The sequence below is a fragment of the Mustela nivalis genome, assembly GCF_964662115.1.
Source record: "Mustela nivalis genome assembly, chromosome: 6".
NCBI lineage: Eukaryota > Metazoa > Chordata > Mammalia > Carnivora > Mustelidae > Mustela > Mustela nivalis.
This window is the reverse complement of record NC_139025.1, coordinates 75808072-75828152: the sequence shown is the minus strand read 5'-3', so window position 1 is coordinate 75828152 and position 20081 is coordinate 75808072. Positions and strand designations below refer to the sequence as shown.

The 20081-nt window shown below is 39.9% G+C and overlaps 1 protein-coding gene across 1 annotated transcript in view; it reads right to left on the bottom strand.

The window, feature by feature from the left end:
• LEO1 (LEO1 homolog, Paf1/RNA polymerase II complex component) overlaps positions 1-2653 on the bottom strand; it is a 44756-nt gene extending 42103 nt beyond the window's left edge. The window contains exon 1 of the mRNA XM_082734727.1: positions 2409-2653. Within this exon, the coding sequence (XP_082590853.1) occupies positions 2409-2466 (58 nt within the window). The 5' untranslated portion in view covers positions 2467-2653. The remainder of the gene's footprint in view (positions 1-2408) is intronic.
• Between the last annotated feature and the right edge of the window lie 17428 nt (positions 2654-20081).

Genomic DNA, 20081 nt, shown 5'->3' with positions numbered 1-20081 from the left:
CAAAAATACTAAACAAAATACTAAGAAACTGAACCCAGCAGCATATTAAAAGGATACACACCATGACCAAGTGGGAGTTATCCTAGGAATACAATGGCGGTCCAACATTAATATGACCATACTAACAGAGTAAAGGAAAGTGAGCATCTTAATTAATGCAGAAAAGGCCCTTGACAAAATCCAACACCTTTCATGATAAAAGTACTCAACAGACTAGGAACCGAAGTGAATTTCCTCAGCCTGATAAAGGGCATCTACAAAAACCCACAGCTAACATAGGTAATTGTGATAGCATGGATGCTTTCTCCCTAAGATCAGAAACAAAACTAGGATGTCCATTCTCACAATTTCTATTCAACACTGTACAAAAAGTTGTAGCTGGGGCAATTAGGCAAGAAAAAGAAAACCATCCAAATTAGAAAAAAAAAAAAAAAAAAAGTTAAAACACTCTCCGTTTATAGAAGCCATGATCTCCTATGTAGAAAATCCTACAGAATGCGCACGCGCGCGCGCGCACACACACACACACACCAATTACAGCTAATAGCAAGGTTGCAAGATACAAGAAAATCAGTTGTATTTCTATACACTAACAATGAAAAATCCAAAAATGAAATTAACAACTTCCCCTGCAATAGTATCCAAAAGGATAAAATACTTAGGAAGAAATTTAACTCAGGAGGTGCAAGATTTATACAATTAAAGCTACAAAACATTGTTGAAAGAAATTAAAGACAACGGGCACAATTATACATAAAAGAAACACGTTGGGCCTAGGTAGAGGTTCTACCCATTGCTATGCAAAAAGTTTGTCAGGTATAGATATTTTCCACAGCTGTCTTAGTGCAAGGACATAATGAAATAGGTTAGGCCTAACAGGAATTACCCTGTCACATCCATATTACCTTCAAGATCAAAGAGCAACCTTCAAGGACAAATTTAGAAGTAAATCCTATAGCATCCTATTATCTAATGATAACATGGAAAAAAGAAGCAACAGACTCACAAGAAAGTAAAATATAAAGCCCAGAGAAGCAACCATCTCCATACGTCACTTCCCCATACACTGAGTTTGCAATAGGAGAAAGTGCAGGGTACACTTACTAAACTATTGCTTCTACCCATCCAAGTACTTATCAAATAGTATTTAACATCCAGGTAAGCCGGTGGGGCAACGGGAGACAATCTTTTCATCATTCTATCCCCAAAACCTAGCAAAGTGCTGGAACATGATAGGGGGCTCAATGCATATTTATTGAATGAATGAACTTTATAACAGTGAGTCACTGGAGAGCTCACATAAAACTGTGCCTTGAAAGGCAAGTGGGATACAGACAAGTAAAAATAAGGGGGGTAGGGGATGAAAACATTAGCAAAGGTAATAGAACAAGAGTTAGTACACAGGACTCTATACTTCCGGACTCATCCTGATTAGAACCTCCCAGACGCGCGTCTCCATAGAGCCCTCACTTTACATTTCCACTAGTACTCCCTTCACTACACTCTTAAAAATAAATAAATAGATAGATAGATAGATAGATAGGAGTTAGAGAAAAAAGAGCAACCACAATAACGCATTTTGCTGAGGGGAAAAGTAGATACGTTACTCTGAGCCTGGAAGGTTGCAAGAATTCTGAACTTGGATCTTGGGGCCATTCTTACTTCAAATAACTCCCATACATATTTCAAACTCAAACTATCTACGGTCTTTATGCCAGAAATATTTCCATGCACCAATAATCATTTCATCAGCAAATCCTTTATCTCTCTAAATCAAACGCTGATTCCCCCATACGCTCTCCAATCTAATACCACAGACTCAGGGAATTCCAGTTTCTGCAGAGGCTCTCAGAAGACACGCCGTCTCCGGTGCGCAACGCCTCTGTACAGCCGGATCGCCGGATCCCGCCAGTCTTCCTCATCCCAGGCATTTCAAACTCCGCACCACGCCACACCCTGGCTTCAATCAGGTGGCTTTCCCGAACCCCTCAGTAAATCCATCCATCTCGTCCCGGTGTTCCCGAGCACCCAATGCCCATTCATTCACGAAGAGCCCTTACTTGCGAGACAGGACGGAGAAGGACCCCAAGATTCCGAGGCGGGCTGCGCAGGTTCGTCCGCGCCGCCACCCTTGCCCCGCGCCCCCCTCCGCCCCACACGCTCCCAGGCACCGCATGCTCCACGCACACCAAGATCCCCGAGGCTCACGCTGTTTGTCCCTCCATTCCCGCCAGCCCTGGGAGGCTGGTACCGCCGGGAGTGCAGGGGGCGCTGAGGAAGGAGTGGAGGAAGCGGCACCACTGGCCCGCAGTGCCCGAGGGTTCGCAGACCCGGAACTGGACCGCCGTCGGGCTGCCGCCGCAGAAGCCCCTACACGCACCCCTCCCCTGAAGCCCAACCGATCCCACCTTTACGCTCAGCATCGCTGTCGGCGTCGCTCCCAAAGAGGTCCTCCATATCCGCCATTGCCCCGCTCGTCTGCCGCTGCCTCGGCTGGGGGCGGCTCCGCGACTGTTTTTACGGCACGGAACCAACGAAACGCGACAGTGTCGCAAAGATTCGCTAAAAGGCTGCTTTCGTCCTGTGACCTGCTTTCCCCTGCAATTGGAACCTACCCTTGTTCACTGTTATTATACGTCCACACAGGGGACAAGTCCCGCCTTTTAGTCGATATCTGTTTCTGTTTGCAAGGACTCTCGCCGAGGGTGGGGCGTCCCCCGTCTGGGTGTCCGCGGAGTGGGTGGTGCTCGAGGCGCTGTGCCGAAGGGCCCTCAGACCGAGTTAAACCTGCCAGGATTCGGGCCTGAAGTCCTTTGTTTCATATGGACCATGTTGACCTCAAAATGTTGAGAGCGCCAAAGCGCGTTTCGTGTAGGTTCTACCCATTGCTATTTACCGTATTAGTCATTAAAAGCAATTAAAGTAAATATATTCAAATATTAAGTTTAAATTCAAAGTGTTTAAATAACTCACATAAATAGCATTTTAAAATATTCTTTCCGAAACCAAAAAATTAGCAGAGTGGAGTCGTTTTACAGTTTTTAAAATATCTTTAATGTCTGACTTCAAAGAAAACAGCTCAATTCTCATAGCTGCTTCTACGTTCAGTCTGCTGAGAAATGTTTTGGTTGAAGCTTTTGGATGAAGAAAATCTGACCTCAAAGAGATATGTACGTAATTAAGGAGAGGGAGGATCTCTCTGGCTTCTTGAAAGGGTTTTCCTCAGACCACTTTCTGAAAACCCGCAGCTATAAGAGCAGTGTATCTCAAAAAATTTTCCATCTTAACCCAGTACACAACTGATAAAATGAAATAAGTATTTCACAAAACAATACTTCCTTTACCGCTAAAATACAGTCTGAGATTTACTGTACTCTTTTCTTCTATTTCAGCTTTTGTTTTGTTTCGGTTCTAATGCCCGCAAGCGGTACACCCACTACATTGCTTTCATGATTTACTAGTGAATTGCAACCTGCAGCTAGAAAAACAAGTGTTCAGAGGGTTCCATTGTGTTTATTTTGCTGGCAAAAAGTTTTATTTTGGTAGGAAATGTGTCTATAATTGTACGTTATAAAATCAGACTGTAAGAGAATTTTCATAATAGGTTAGTGCTAGGTAAACCCTCTTTATAGAAGCTTAAAGAAATGAAGTGACTTGCACATGTTAAAGATTAGGTCTTTTTAAGAAAGCTTATATTTTGGTTTTTAAAAATGTACATCTTGTGTTAAATTATTATCTGATTAGTCTAATATAAGAGTTTTCGTGTTGGATAGGCAACAATGGATTTTTAGTTTGGAGATTATGAGGTAGGTTTTTGTTGCAAATAATGACCAGGGTCATTGGGCAAGGGTTCAGATGGGCAAGAAGTGGGACCTGATATGTTATCAATCCTAGAGCAGTTGTGTATAAAGTGGAAAATGTAAGACTGGGTAGATGGGAGCACTTCAAAACTTTCTGACTACTGAAAAGGTAAGTATTTGATTGTGATTCAATTTCATTTTCATTCAGAGTACGATCTTTGAAAAATGCACTTATTAAATCTCAACAAATTGAATTATAGTGAGGCCGACTGAATCACCATGCCTATATTCATGACTAACAGAATTTGTGTTTATTTCATATGACTACTGCAAAACAAATAACTTCTAGTACTTTAATTTTTTGTTGTTTTGTTATACTTTATTGTTGGAGGCAGCCCCCTGGCCAGAGCGGCCTCCGCCATTAAAAGATGGCGCCTGGCTAGTTGCCAGGTTAGGATTGCCTCGTGAGACTAAGCGGAACGCCCAAAGAGGAAGTAAACAGCATTGGTTGCTAGCGAAGTTGTTCATTTAGGTGCACAGCCTGATTCGCTCGCTCCTGTACCCTGCTCATTGATTGGTCATGTAAGCGTATATAAGTGTGTAGACTTGAGGAAATAGAAGAGAGAGAAGATGCATCGGAACCAGGGTTCTTGTCGTCCTTGCGGGCCAAGGGCGATACTTTATGCTGATTATTGTTCTTCTATTCATTGTCTTTCTTAGTACAGAATACAATATATTCAGTTAGATTTTAGCCAAATCAATCACAGTCATTGATACACTGCTTGCCTGAGGCTACACTCAGGTCACTTTCACTGATGTTTGGAGTATTAAAATAATCTTTCCACTTACTGCCAAAGACAGAGAAGTTCATCCTATTGGGCTTGTGTTTGATTTATTTAAATTTGGGTGTTAAGATTATCTCTTGATTTGCTTCCAGGGATAGAGAACTTCATCTATTTGATGTGTGATTAAATAAAAGAACTGCAGAGCAGCCTTACCTTGTTTCCAAATTTTTAAGAGGTTGTCTTTTTTTTCCCATTTTCTGCCTTTGTGTGGTGAAGATAGATCCTCAAAATTGTGACCTTTGAGACAATACAATACCCCCAAAGAACAGAGATTCAACCAGATTGATTACATAGCACAACACAATTATTGTATCATTACAAACATTTTTACAAGGTAGCAGTACCTTCAAAATTTATAAAATATATACTAACATCAAGTTGCAAAACAGTACAACATCTTAAAGAGTTAGAGGGAAAGCAACAGCTTGATTAAACAATGCATTAATTGAAATTTCACTCCATTTATGGTTAACTGCCATGCCACAGGAGGATCATGTGACTTATTTCTGAGTACTGTGGAAGGAGCTAGCCTTTAAAAGGAACAAGTTGATCTGAACTAGAGAGGAAGAGAGAAGTGCTAAGTTTCTGTCTATAGCAGTAAGTTAACAATGGGGCAGCTTCTTTCTTCCTCTCTCTCTTTCTTTCTTTCTAAGATTTTATTTATTTATTTGACACAAAAGGTAGGCAGAGAGAGAGGGAGGAAGCAGGCTCCAACCCCAGGAACCTGCGATCATGACCTGAGCTGAAGGCAGATGCTTAAGGAGTGAGCTGCTGAGGTGTCCCTGAGGCAGCTCATTTCTTGGAAGATGTGGAGTATTCACTCATAGACTGCCTTTATTCGATTCTTTACTGAATGGGGGCCCTGCAGTTGGTGCTATAGGAATGTAATAAAATATGAGCAAACATGGTTTCTCTCTCTCTCTATATAGAAACATGGTTTCTATATAGAGAGAGAGAGAAACCATGTTTGCTCATATTTTATATATATAATATTTATATATATTTATATATTTTTTAATTTATAAAAATAAATGATTTTGAGAGAAATGAAATATATAGGCTAAACATCTGGGGAATTTAAATTTTAGAAGTAAATTATAAAACATGTATAGTTTGGGGCACCTGGGTAGTGCAGCCCATTGAGTGCCAGACTCTTGATTTCTGCTCAAGTTGTGATCTCAGGGTCCTGAGATCCAGTCTTGTGTCTGTCTCCACGGTGTGTACACAGTCTGCTCGAGATTCTCTCTCCCTCTCCCTCTAGTCTCTCCCTCCCCTCTTTCCTCTCTCTGTCTCTCTCCCTCTCGAATAAATAAATCTTAAAAAGAAAAACAAAACTTGACATACAGGCGCTGAAGAATGGAAAGTCAGAAAACTACCAACATGAGTGGTGGTTAGTCAGGAAAGGTCTCTTGGTCTGAATGTCTGTGTCCCCTTAAAATTCATGTTGAAATCCTAATGACAAAGTGATGATATTAAGAGGATGCCAGGGAAGTTTGGGAGGTGGTTAGGTCATGAGGGTGGAGCCTTCATGAGTAGGATTAGTATTCTTATAAAAGAAGCCCCACAGAACTCCCTAGCTATTTCCAACATGTGAGGACACAGCAAGGAGGTCCTGGCCATGAATCAGAAAGAAAAGAAGCCTCTTCACCAGAACACAGTCATACTGGCACCTTGATCTTGGACCTTCCAACCTCCAGAACTATGAGAAAAAAATTTCTGTTAGTGTGAGCTGCCCAGTCTGTGGTATTTTGTTAAAGCAGTCGCAATTGACTCAGGTTGATTCAAGCTAGATTACCGAAGTAATGGGAAGGAACCCAGTTTTCAGAATATGAAATTGAGCAGAATGTAAAATTCAGCCAAGCAAAACTTCTGTTAGTTTAATCAAATCTATTCCCTCATATACATGACTTTCCAGAACACTGTAGATAAAGAGAATATTTATCAGCTGACATAGAAAGGATCTGGGATTAAAATGACATTGGACTTCTCAACAATGCTTCTGAAAGTTAGGAAACAAAATCCTGAAGGGAAATGATCCATTCTCAAATTCTATACCAGCCAACATATCATTAAATACAAGGCAAGAATAATGTGTGTGTATGAATTCTGTGTAAGCCAGCCTCTATGTAAGCAGTCTAACTGCCCTGAGGCTGCTGCCATGCTATGAAGAAGCCCAAACTAGACACACACAAGACCAAAAGGTGAGTCTCTCTCCTTTTTTTTTTTTTTAAGATTTTATTTATTTATTTATTTGACTGACAGAGATCACAAGTTGGCAGAAAGGCAGGCAGAGAGAGAAGGGGAAACAGGCTCCCTGCTGAGCAGAGAGATGGATTTGGGGCTGGATCTCAGAACCCTGAGATCATGACCTGAGCCGAAGGCAGAGGCTTTAACCCACTGAGCCACCCAGGCACCCCAGGAGAGTCTCTTAATAACAAAGAAATACCTTAAAGAGAGAGAGAGAGACCTAACCAGCCCTTAGCTGCTGTAGAATTGCTGTTGTTCCAGCTCCATCTGAATACAACTTCAGTGGGAGACCCCAGGACACCAATGCCCAGCTCAGCCTTTCTGAAATTCCTATCTCACACAATCTAGAATACAATTAGTGGGCGTTGTGGCAGAGTACCACTACGTTTTGAAGTAGTTTGTTATATAACAATAGCAACTGGAAGAGTTACTAAAACATTTTACAATCTATGAATTGTGACCCTCCAAAATGAAGAACTAAACAAGGAAGAGAAAGTTTTAGGGGAAAAGGAAACTCAATATTGGAAAGGGGCAAAAGTTAGGGCGCTTGGGGGGCTCAGTCAGTGGAGCAACCGATTCTTGATTTCAGGTCTTGATCTCAAAGTCATGAGTTCAAGCCCCATGTTGGGTGTAGAGCCTACTTTAGGAAGAAAGAAAGAAAGAAAGAAAGAAAGAAAGAAAGAAAGAAAGAAAGAAAGAAAGAAAGAAAGAGGAAAGAAAAAGGCAAAAAGAATCCCTATTATCCTAGAAGGCTGCTGGTCCTGAATGGAGCAAGAGGACAGAAGTCTCCAAGAGAGAACAGCCTGAGAAGAAAATGAAGCTAATAGAATACCTGCTAGATTCACCCATCAGTAGGGATTTAAGTGCCTTCTCTATGCCAGAAACTATTGTAGGCACTTGAGATACAACAGAGAACAAAATAGACAAGCATCTGTTCTCAGAACTTGCATTTTGGTGGAGGATGCGACACAATATAGGAATATACTAATAAATTTATGAATACATACACTTTCAGTTTTGTATATTTATATCTGATGTGTATGAATATTTTGAATGGATATTTTTCTGTAATTCATATATAAAAACTTGTACCTGACACATTAAAGCAAAGCAAACAGAAAACCAAGACAATCATTACCTCCAAGAAAAAGAAAATGAATGTACATAAAGAGAGCTATGTAGCTCAACTGGTAATAATTAAAACAGATAACACATAATACCTAAGACTTGTTCTAGGTATGGTTTTGAGTACTTTTTATATAGGTCCACGGTCTTTTATCTGAAACTCTTAGAGCCATATAGTGTCAAAATTCAGATACTTTCCCAGATTTTAGAAAGGGAATAGAGCACATTTATAACCTTTATTACTCAAAACATCCAATTATGTCTAAGGAATATACTAATTCAAAATTAAATTTCTATGGTAAAGTGTACAAAAATCCAAACTGAGAGGGATAAATAGAACTTTAAGCATCTTTTTTTTTTTTTAAGATTTTATTTATTTGGGCGCCTGGGTGGCTCAGTTGGTTAAGCAACTGCCTTCGGCTCAGGGCATGATCCCAGCATTCTGGGACTGAGTCCCACATCGGGCTCCTTTGCTCAGCAGGGAGCCTGCTTCTCCCTCTGCCTCTGCCTGCCATTCTGTCTGCCTGTGCTTGCTCTCTCTCCCTCTCTCTCTCTGATAAATAAATAAATAAATAAAAAAGATTTTATTTATTTATTTGACACAGAGAGAGATCACAAGTAGGCGGAAAGACCGGCAGAGAGAGAGGGAGAAGCAGGCTCCCTGCTGAGCAGAGAGCCTGCTCCAGGGCTCAATCTCAGGACCCTGAGATCATGACCTGAGCTGAAAGCAGAGGCTTAATCCACTGAGCCACCCAGGTGCCCCGAACTTTAAGCATCTTTAAGTCAGTTCCAGGAAGCATTTGCCATCAAATGTTACACACTTTCCATTTCTGAGCTTTTTAGTTTTCAGGATTGTGAATAAGGGTTTCTGGGCCAGAACTAAGCATTCAATCCTATTATATTCTTATTTTATACATAAGGAACCTGAAGGAAACACAGAGAACCCAAGCAGCTTTGCCCTTGGTTACATAGCTAATAAGACTAGCTTGGTCATAATTATGTAAATACTGAGTTTAATAGTACTATTGGACTTTTAAAATGTCACACACACTTAATTTTAGTGGAGACTATTTTTATGTTTTAATATGGAAAGATTCAAGACACATGAGTTCAGAGGACAAAACATTCTAAATAGTGTGTATATAAAGGTACCATCAAATTTTAAATGTGTGTGTGCAACATGTAAATGGATACAATGCCTCTAGAAGACTGCAACAGAAGCCGAAACATAGATGAGAAGCTAGGGGACTGGTGGAGAGAAGAGAAACCTCACTTTTCACTGTGTACTTTTCTTTTTTCTTTCTTTTTTTTTTTCCCCCAAGATTTTATTTATTTGACAGAGAGACGCCAAAAGAAAGAACACAAGCAGGGGGAGTGGGAGAGGAGAAGCAGGCTTCCCGTCTGCTGAGCAGGTCATGATCTCTGCCCTGTAAGGTTAAGTCTCAAGTTGGGCTCCCTGCTGGCTATAGAGCCTGCTTAAGATTCTCCCTTTCCCTCCCTCTCCATCCACACTCCCCCCACCCCCAGTCTCTCCCTCTCTTAAAAAAAAAAGTTATTGGAGTGTAAAACTAATTACCTCATGGAAGAGTTTTCAGACTACCAAGAAAAAGACAGAAATATACATCTCATAATAAAATAAAATAACCTGTTTTCCAAAATGGTAGCAGCCCCTTTCCCAAGTCTCTTTCCTCTCAGCATCGTTAATCTAACTCACTTTTGTAAGATTCGATCGTCAGCTCCAAAGCACTAGTCAATGACTGTTCCCTATGCAAATGAGAGTTTGGACAGCAAATACAAGCTTGTAACTTGTCCCAGTTTACTTCCTATGAAAATCTGCCTTACGTTGAGGGGAAAAAAGAAGAAAAATAATGAGTCAGGTAATGATTCGTTTCTTAGGACTGAAGCATAAGTTGCCCTTTCGAAACCTTTGCTCTTGAATCTCAGTTGATTTAGAGAGTGGCTTCCTTGAATAGGTAGGATTTAAGTTTCTCCCTGAAGCTTCAGGGTTACCAGGGAGCTATGTCCTTAAAAGACCTATGCAGCGAACACACGAGGTTGATGCACTCAACACTAGAAGAGCCAGAACACCGACTACCTACTGGGGGAAGGAATTAGAAGGAACAAAGAAAGGAGGACAGGGAAAAAAGAGGCGGGGCCCTGTGCTTGTGGGTGTTAGTAGAGGAAACCGAGTAAGTAAAGCCATATGTGGCAAGGATACCAAAGAAGCAAAATGAGAAGCACAAGGAAGGGGAAAAAAAAGAAGGAGAAATAGATTATAGAGACAAAGGGAAAGGAGGAACCATCCACAAGAGAAGAGAATGGGGTGAGGGAGGGGAGCATTCTTTTTAAAGAACAGAATAAAACAGGACAAAGGTAGGGAGAATATTGAAACAAAAGTGGGAAAGCACTCCCAACATTATAACGGAAGAGGCTGACAAAAAAAGGTAGGAGAGGTGCCAACCAGTATGTTTACAAATCAAAAGGAAACCAGTAAAACAGATTCGTTGCAAACCTAAAACAAAACGGAAAACGTGACTTTACAATAAAGCTAATCAATCTCTTCACTGGATTTCCTTATTCAATTGGTTCTTTTAGAGTCAGGTGAAAACACAGTACAAATGCGAAGATATCATCTCACTGTCGAATGGGAGATCCTGGCATGCAGGCTGTATCTGGGTCTCAACATACTTCCTGTAATCTGCAGACAGATTACTAAAGGAGATACACTGTCTTTCCCATTTGCAATTGCAATTATTTAAATCCCGTATTAAAACCCTTAGCAGTAATATGGCAAAAGGCCACAAGATGGTGATGGTATACCCTGGAGAGACCTTATTCTTCAGCAAAATGAGGCGCACGCGCACACACACCCACACGCTCTTATCGGCTTTTCCTTAATAAAAAATTGGTTAGTGGAGGGAGAGTGGCACGAAGAAGAGATCTGGGGGCGCCTGGGTGGCTCAGTGGGTTAAAGCCTCTGCCTTAGGCTCAGGTCATGATCTCGGGGTCCTGGGATGGAGCCCCGCATCGGGCTCTCTGCTCAGTAGGGAGCCTGCTTCCCTCTCTCTCTGCCTACTTGTGATCTCTGTCAAAAAAAAAAAAAAAAAAGATCTGTGAAACATTAACTTTAGATACTCATAAAAGCACTTCCTTTAACAACATTTAGAAGTACTTACCTATTTGGTTTCTCTGTTTTTCCTAATTAAAAAAAAAAAAAAAAAGCAGTACTCTTAACACTGGTAAACACCAAGAAAATTCTTTCTGTATCTGATTATTATGTATCTATTGATAAAGTGATACCTTTGAATAAAGTAACTATTACTTTTGGGGAAATTTCAGTTTTTTCTCTTGGGCTCCGTAAATTGAAATATTCCTGGAATCCAGTAAAGATTTTATTTCCTTGACTGAAGTTTATTTTCTTATTCATTAAGGAAATGACAAGCAGAGTTAATCCCATAAATGGGTGACATTTTATGTTGATGATGATTCCTGTTGATGTATGTGTCCCTTTAATTTTCCAACTTGCAAACACACATATGCCTACTTTTTATCTGCCATTTAACACAGAAACAAAATTTGGAAGGGGAAATAAGGTAGAATCCTGGGTCTAAAATGCTAAAGAAGAAACTAATGGGAAAATAGTGTAAAGCTATTTGAGAGCTATGAGACTTTATTTCCAAAAACAATAGTAGTCATAGTCGTTAGAAGTATTTTTTTTCTTTTCAGCAGGAAGTAGATTCTTAAAAGCCTTAAGTTCCAAATACTGACCTGAATCTGATAATATGTATCAAAATACCATAAACATATTCTTACCTTTGACTCTGTAATTCCATATCAAGATTTTATCTTGGGAAAATAAGAAATTTGCATGACAATGTTCAAGGGTATGTATTATAGCATTATTAGAATTTTTTTTAAGATTTTATTTTTTTATTTGACAGACAGAGATCACAAGCAGGCAGAGATGCAGGCGGGGAGGTGGTAGGCAGGCTCCCCACTGAGCAGAGAGCCCGATGTGGGACTTGATTCCAGGACCCTGGGATCATGACCTGAGCCGAAGGCAGAGGCTTTAACACTGGGCCACCCAGGTGACCCTGTATTATAGCATTATTTATAGAAATGAGAAATACTGGAAACACCATAGTAGGAAATGGATCAAGTAAATTATCAGACATCCATGAACTGAAATCCTTTAAATTATGCAATTATTTAAAATTATGTTTTTCAGGAGCGCTTGGGTGGCTCAGTGGGTTAAGCCTCTGCCTTCGGCTCAGGTCATGATCTCAGGGTCCTGGGATCGAGCCCTGCATCGGGCTCTCTGCTCAGCGGGGAGCCTGCTTTCCTCCTCTCTTTCTGCCTGCCGCTCTGCCTACTTGTGATCTCTGTCTGTCAAATAAACAAATAAAATCTTAAAAATAAAATAAAATAAAATAAAATTATGTTTTTCAGGGCATTGTCAGATACTGGTGAAAGTAGTATAAAAATAAGACAACCTTTTGAAAGGGCAATTTGGTATCATCTATTTAAATTGTAAATGGGTGTATATACTTTGAGTCAACATTTCCATGTTTAGATATTTATCCCGAGAAAATGACAGATATGCAAATATATATGAACAAAATGTTTACTGGAAGTTTGTTTATAATAGCCAAAAATGGTAACCGATCAAAACATCCATCTGTGGAGGATTATTTAAATGAATAATTATGCAGTCAGACAGTGAACTACTAAGTGGCAAGGATTAAATAAGTGAATGTATATTGAAGAGAGGAGCATTATATATTGTTGGATTGCCAAAACCAGTTAGAAAATGGGATTTTTTTTTTTTAACTGTATGGGGGTTCCTCAAAAAATTTAAAATAGAACTAGTATATGATTCAGCATTGCCAATTCTGGGTATATATCCAAAGGAAATGAAATTGCTATCTCTAAGACATTTACACCCCCATATTCATGGCAGCAGTATTTACAGTAGCCAAGACAGGGGGAAAAACCTGTGTCCATCAGCACATGAGTGGATAAAGAAAGTGTGGTAAATATACAATGGACTATTATTCAGCCATAAAAAAGAAGGGAATCCCATCATGGCCAACATGGATGAAACATAAGGACATTATGCAAAGTTGAAATAAATCAGACAGAGGAAAACAAATACTAAATGATCTCCCTTATATATTAAAGAAAGAGGAGGAGGAGGAGGACGGGAGAGGGAGGAGAAAGGGAAGAAGGAGGAAAGGGAGGAGGGAGAGGAGGAGGAGGAGGAGAAGGTGGAGAAGAAGAAGAAGAACTTATAGAAGCAGAGGAGACTGATGGCTGCCAGAGTCTGGGGAGGTGGGTAAGGGCAGGAGGAGAGGTCAAAAGGCACAAATTTCCATTTATAAGATGAATAAGTCCTTGGGATGTAATGTAAAGGATGGTGACTATAGTTAAAAATATTGAATTGTGGGATACCTGGGTGGCTTAATTGGTTAAATATCTCCCAGGGTCCTGGGATCAAGTTCCACATGAAGCTCCTTGCTCAGCAGGGAACCTATTTCTCCCTCTGCCTGCAGCTCTCTTGCTTGTGCTCTCTCTCTGACAAATAAATAAAATCTTTAACAAAAATATTGAATGTAGGGACATCTGATTGGCTCAGCTTTGAGTACACAAATCTTGATCTTAGGGTTGTGAGTTCAAACCTCACATTGGGTGTAAAGATTACTTAAAAGTAAAATAGTTTTTTAAAAGTCTTTATTTATTTATTTTTATTTTTTATTTTTTTAAGATTTTATTTATTTATTTGACAGAGAGAAATCACAAGTAGATGGAGAGGCAGACAGAGAGAGAGGGGGAAGCAGGCTCTCTGCTGAGCAGAGAGCCCGATGTGGTACTCGATCCCAGGACTCTGAGATCATGACCTGAGCCGAAGGCAGCAGCTTAATCCACTGAGCCACCCAGGCGCCCCTTATTTTTTATTTTTATTTTTATTTATTTATTTGACAGAGAGATCACAAGCAGCAGGCAGAGAGAGGGGGGGAAGAAGGCTCCTCGCTGAACAGAAAGCCTGATGCCGTGCTCAACCCCAGGACCCTGAGATCATGACCTGAGCCAAAGGCAGAGGCTTAACCCACTGAGCCACCCAGGCGCCCCAAGTCTTGATTTATTTGAGAGAGAGAGAGAGAGAGAGAGCATGAAAGGACAGAGAGACAAGTAGACTCCCCACTGAGAGCACAATTCCAAGACCCCAAGATCATGACCTGAGCTGAAGACAGATGCTTAACAAACTGAGCCACCCAGGTGCCCTAAAAATAAAATCTTTTTATTTTTTTTAAGATTTATTATTTACTTATTTGAGACAGAGAGAGAGAGAGCACACACACAGAGGGAGAGGGAAAACCACTGACCAAGGAGCCTAATGCAGAGTTCGATCCCAGGACTCTGGGATCATGACCAGAGCCAAAGACAGGCACTTAATCAACTGAGCCACCCAGGTGTTCCTAAAAATAAAATATTTTAAAAATACATTAAATTGTATGTTTGAAATTTTCTAAGAGAATAAATATTAAGTACTCACCACACACACACACACACACACACGCGCGCGCACACACAAATTGTAACATTTGAGGTGAGTTATGGGTTAACTAACCTTATTACGGTAATCATTTTGCAATATATACACATATCAATCATTTCATTGTATACTTTAAACTTATACAATGTTACATGTCAATTATAGCTCAATAAAAACTGGGAAAAGAGAAAATTGAATATATATTTTTTTGGCAAACAAATATTCAAATATGCACAAAATCTCTAGGAAGATATACATAGTGATATAATGGTAAAATTTCAACGTCCAGCTCTCCAGAACATAAAGCCTTGATAAGTGATATTTGCTAATTTCCATGGTGTAAATGCTCCTGCCATGGCTGACTTCAGGCTATCATTATGGAACACGGATCTGGGAAGAAGTGCACACGATTAGCTCAATGAGCCTGTATGAGCATGTTCCAGCATATCTCTATACCTCTGGGTGGTGACATTATGAGAAGGTGTTCAATATTCTATCTTGTATATGTCTGTGTTCATTTTCATTTTTTATAATGAAATCATACTGTTGTGTTCAGCAGCAACAACAAAATGCCATTTGGAAAAACAAAGATTTTCTTTTAAGATTTTATTTATTTATTTGACAGAGAGCACAAGCAGGGGGAATGGCAGGCGGAGGGAGAAGGAGAAGCAGGCTCCCCACTCAAGGAAGGAGCCTCATGTGAGGCTCCATCCCAGAACCCTGAGATCATGATCTGAGCCAAAGGCAGACACATGACTGACTGAGCCACCCAGCCAAGGCACTCCAAAACAAAGATTTTTAAAAGGATACTTAGGGGCACCTGGGTGGCTCAACTGGTGAAGTGTCAGACTCAGTCTCAGCTCAGGTCTTGGTCTCAAGGTTGTGAGTTCAAGCCCTGTGTTGGGCTTCATGCTTGGCATGGAGCCCACCTTAAAAAAAAAGAAATACTTTTTTTTTTAACTTTTCAGTATTTCCCATGTTTTCTACAAATGCTTTTATAAATGTGTAATGCTTTCGCAATCAAAAAACACATCACTGCATATAAAAATACTTAGCCCTGCTATGACTGCTTAGAAAGCAGTTTCTTCCCTTTAGGATTGCTATTACTACGATCAGAGCATATGACTAACTTCAAATGTGAGTAAGTGGAATCTTTCATGTTTTTCCTGTCTCTCAAAGGAAAAAGGAGGAATTAGTTTTTATTTATGTGGCCCAAGATATTGAAATATATATACATATTTCCTGACTTGTACTAGAAAAATTTCTGAATCCCTTTATTAGTTATTGCCACAGACCCTACCTTTATTTTTGCCCAGATTATTGTAACAACCTTTAGCTAACTCTTTCTTTCTCTCTTTGTTTTCATTTCTCTGCTCAGTACAGTCCATACTGTAATTAGGACAGATTATGGAGGCTACGTGTGTGTTGCCAAAAGACTAATCATCTTAAAATATGGTTTTCCTTTTTATTTTGCTGAAAAGTCTTTAATGGCAGCTTGCAAAAAAATATTTACAACATGATCCCATTGGGTAATGGTTATATAAACATATTACTATATATACAGAAAAGAATCTGGAAGAATATATACCAAGTTGTTAGCAAAGCTTTTCTCTGGGAGTAGTGCAATTATAGCGGAATTTTACATTCTAACTTTTATGCCTCTGAGATGTTTTAAGAGAAACCTGGATTACTTTTCTACCTTAAAAAGAAATAAAATGAGGAGGCAATTTGTTTCTGAATTCTCACTGCCCAGAGGATGAAATCTAAACTCCTCTCCTTTTGTCCAAGTGTCTAACATCAAAATCTACCTATACGGCAAAACCCCCCGATTCTACTCCATCTCCTCATTAAAGATTATGCACCTTTCTGAATTTCTACAGTATTTACTGACTTTGACATTTATCTTTGCATTTTATCACCCATCGGGTCATATATTTTACAAATTGTTTCTGATTTAATTTATAGGTGCTTAAGGATGGAGTTTATGTTTATTCTTTATTGCCTTCTTCCACACAAAGTCTATATACTAGCTTTCTGTGGCTGCTGTAACAAATTATCACTTGGCTTAAAACAACAGTAATTTATTCTTTCTTATTTCGGGAGGCCCGAAATTCATCAGTTCCACTGGGTTGAATAAAGATGTCAGCAAGGTTATTCTCCCTCCAGAGACTATAAGGATAGTCTGTTTCTTACCTCTTTCAGTTTCTAGTGGCTACCAACACTCCTTGGCTTGTGGGCTTGTCACTCAGTCATTGTCTCCACAGTCACATTATCTTCTCTTCTTTTGTGTGTCAAATTTCCCTGTCTTCCTATTCCAAGGATACATTTATTTGCACATAGTGTCCACCCAGATAATCCAGAATAATTTCTTCATCTCAAAATCTTCAAGCACACCTACAAAGTCCTTTTTTGCCGTACAAGGTAACATTTACAGAGTCCAGAGATTAGGGCAAAACAATCTTCCAAGGTACCATGACTCAGCCTACCACAGGTATCTGTCAGAAGGAGTTCTCTTAGTATACAGGAAAGCTCTTTGTGGACCTCAACCCTTTTTTCTTCACGGAATTCTTACCACTTTGCGGCATGATATAGAAAGAGGAGCTCAAAATTCTTCAAACTGCCAACTCTAAAACCTTGGTGCAATGTCTGTCAGACCACTGGGGATGAAAAGAGGTCTAAAATCAGTAGGCTCAAGCATGAAGAGAAAACACCAAAAGTCCGTATTTTTGGCTACTGAATACAGCAAGATCAGTAATGATAGCCTAGGGAAGCAAAGCACTTTAAGAGAATTTGGTGAAATTATTCATTGTGTATCCATATAATGTGTTATTATTATACACAAAATAATTCAAAAGAGTTACCTTTTATTATTATTATGTATTAATAATAATACATAACACAATTAATACATAATACATATGTATATAATATATAATACAATTAATTATAATAATTATGTATTATTATTTGTATTATGTTACCTTTACCTAATACAAAACCTTTTTTTTTGGATACATAAACTATTTTATTTAAATAAAATCACGGGCATACCCTTTTCTCTCTCTCACACACACTCTCTCTCTCACACACACACACACACACTCCCCCAGCACACGCACACATGCATGCCCACGTCCTCCCTCCCTTTCTTCCCTTCACCCATGGCCACCTCAAACCCAGTGGTTCTCATGGTGACCACCTTAGCACAGGGAGACACCATCCATATGAAAGCCCACTCCTCCCAGGTGACGGCAGCAGCACAAAGGCCTAGGTGCAAGCTGTTCTGCCCAGAGTCCAGCTCTCAGACCTCTTAGGGTGGCAAAGGAGGAAGGACCAGTTCTCCCAAGGCACCCAGATCTAGCATGGCTTCCCCACCTTCCCCACCATAGGGCCTGGAGCACCACCAAACACCCAGAGCTGCTCCCCATGGAGGGTCCCCGTGAGTCAAAGCAGGTAATTGCCCTTGCAATAAACAGTTAAATGGAGGGAAAAAATATGACAAACTAGCCTAGATTTTTGATAATGCCCTACTTTGGGACAGATTATGAGAATTCGGGCTAAGATCAACACAAAAGAAGCAGTTCGGTCTCCTCCTGTAGTTACATAATTCCTATGTGGAGTGAAGAATTGGGGCCATCTCTCTGCAGGTGAAAATATGATTTTATTCGCTATGCAAAGTAAGTGTATATGTTCTAAAGAAAATGTCAATATCTAATAACTTCAAAACTGGAGACTCATTCTCCTCTTTTTCCTTTCCGAGTCTCCTGAGCACTCCATCTACATCTGCTCACTCCATATCTTCAATAAACTCTGCTTTCACCTCCAAAAAAACTCAAAAACAAAACAAAACAAAAAAACTTCAAAACTTAGAATGCCATTTGGGCAGGATAAAAATTCAGGTGTCCATAGACCTATATGAATTTGCTTTGAGAGTAGATTTTATCTCTTGATACACTAATACAACCGAATGCATCATGTTGGAAAAATAAACATTTTCACTCTCTTGTCCTTTAGATGATAAAAGTAAACATCTTTCTCTTCTATAAAGTAGAAAATAAAGTAGGTCTCATGCCAGAAAGGACTACTAGGAACTTTAACTGTTTTGAAGACTGCACTATGCAAAGAAAAGATAATATAAAATATATAAACCTTTATTATGCTTCAATTAAACATATATAGAGCCTCTCCTAAATGCAAGTCCTCCATGGTCACCTAATCTATAAGTCACACAAAGATATGGAGTGTAGATATGGAGTAAAGATATGAAAATTAAAGATATGAAAAATTAATGGTACTGGTACCTAAGGAATTAATTTCTGGAGCTTTTTAAAAAAGATTTTATTTATTTATTTGAAAGAGCAAGAGAATGCATGAGAGGGGAGAAGTCAGAGGGAGAAGTAGACTCCCGTCCCCACGGAGCAAGAAGCCTGATGTGGGACTCAATCTCAGGACTCCAGAATCATGACCTGAGCCAAAGACAGTTGCTTAACCAACTGAGCCACCCAGGTGCCTCAATTTCTGTCTTCTAAGAAGGGTATTTAGAATATGTCAGGAAAGGCTATATATCACAGATGCACACAAAGTTCTGTGGGGGTCCTTAATTGGGGATATTGGCAAAGGCTTTGATGGGAGGTAGCATGTGAAATGTACCTTGCAGGACGTAGGGCTTTGACCTCTGGAGAGGCAGTGAGAGGATGGACCAGATAAAGGCACACAGATAGAACAGCTTGGGACATTTGAAGAGAGGTGAATAATCCATTCTTACTGGGATCTGGGGTACATGGAGCTTTAGGACATTCGAAGTACCTCCTATGAGAAAAATTCTAGCAGAAAGTTAAAGCAACTGAGGTTCCATTGAAAGATTAGCAGAGTGCTGTTAGGAAGAGGAGAAAAGGAAACAGGGAAAAGAAGTTGCAAGTATTGAAGCAAGATGTCCTTCACCCAGGTATGCTAGATATATCTGTGTATTGTGCTGAAAACCCCACTGAAAAGAATGATGAGAGAGAGGGAGTTTCAGTTATGTATTGGCCTGTGTGAACCATGTTTCAGGTAGAGGAGATGGTAACGGTCATAGATAAGGAATGACCTGACTAGGCAGCTCTCCCAGCAAATATAAATTTAACAGACATGATGACAGAAATAGATCTACCCAAAGACTAAAATGGAAGTGAATCTCAGAAAAATTACTTTATTAAAAATTAACTAAAAGATGAACTAATGTTGGGTTGCTTCTTCCTCCTTTTTTCCACTCTCTTCCTTCTTCCTGCACAAATCAGTCCAAAAGTCGTTATAGAGTCCCAAAGTCAGTATAGAGGTAGGGGTATGGAGCCATAGTGGTCAAGAGGTCATCAAGGAGGGTATCTGGGTAAGAAAGTGACCTAACTGGGATGAGGAGGGTGTCCCCATAAGGGGGGGGGATACTAGTATAATATCATGAGCAGAATGAGAATGGAGTCCCTGTAGTGAGGCAGCCTGGTGCCAGGTGTTAGAGGCCAAGGGCAGTAAGATATC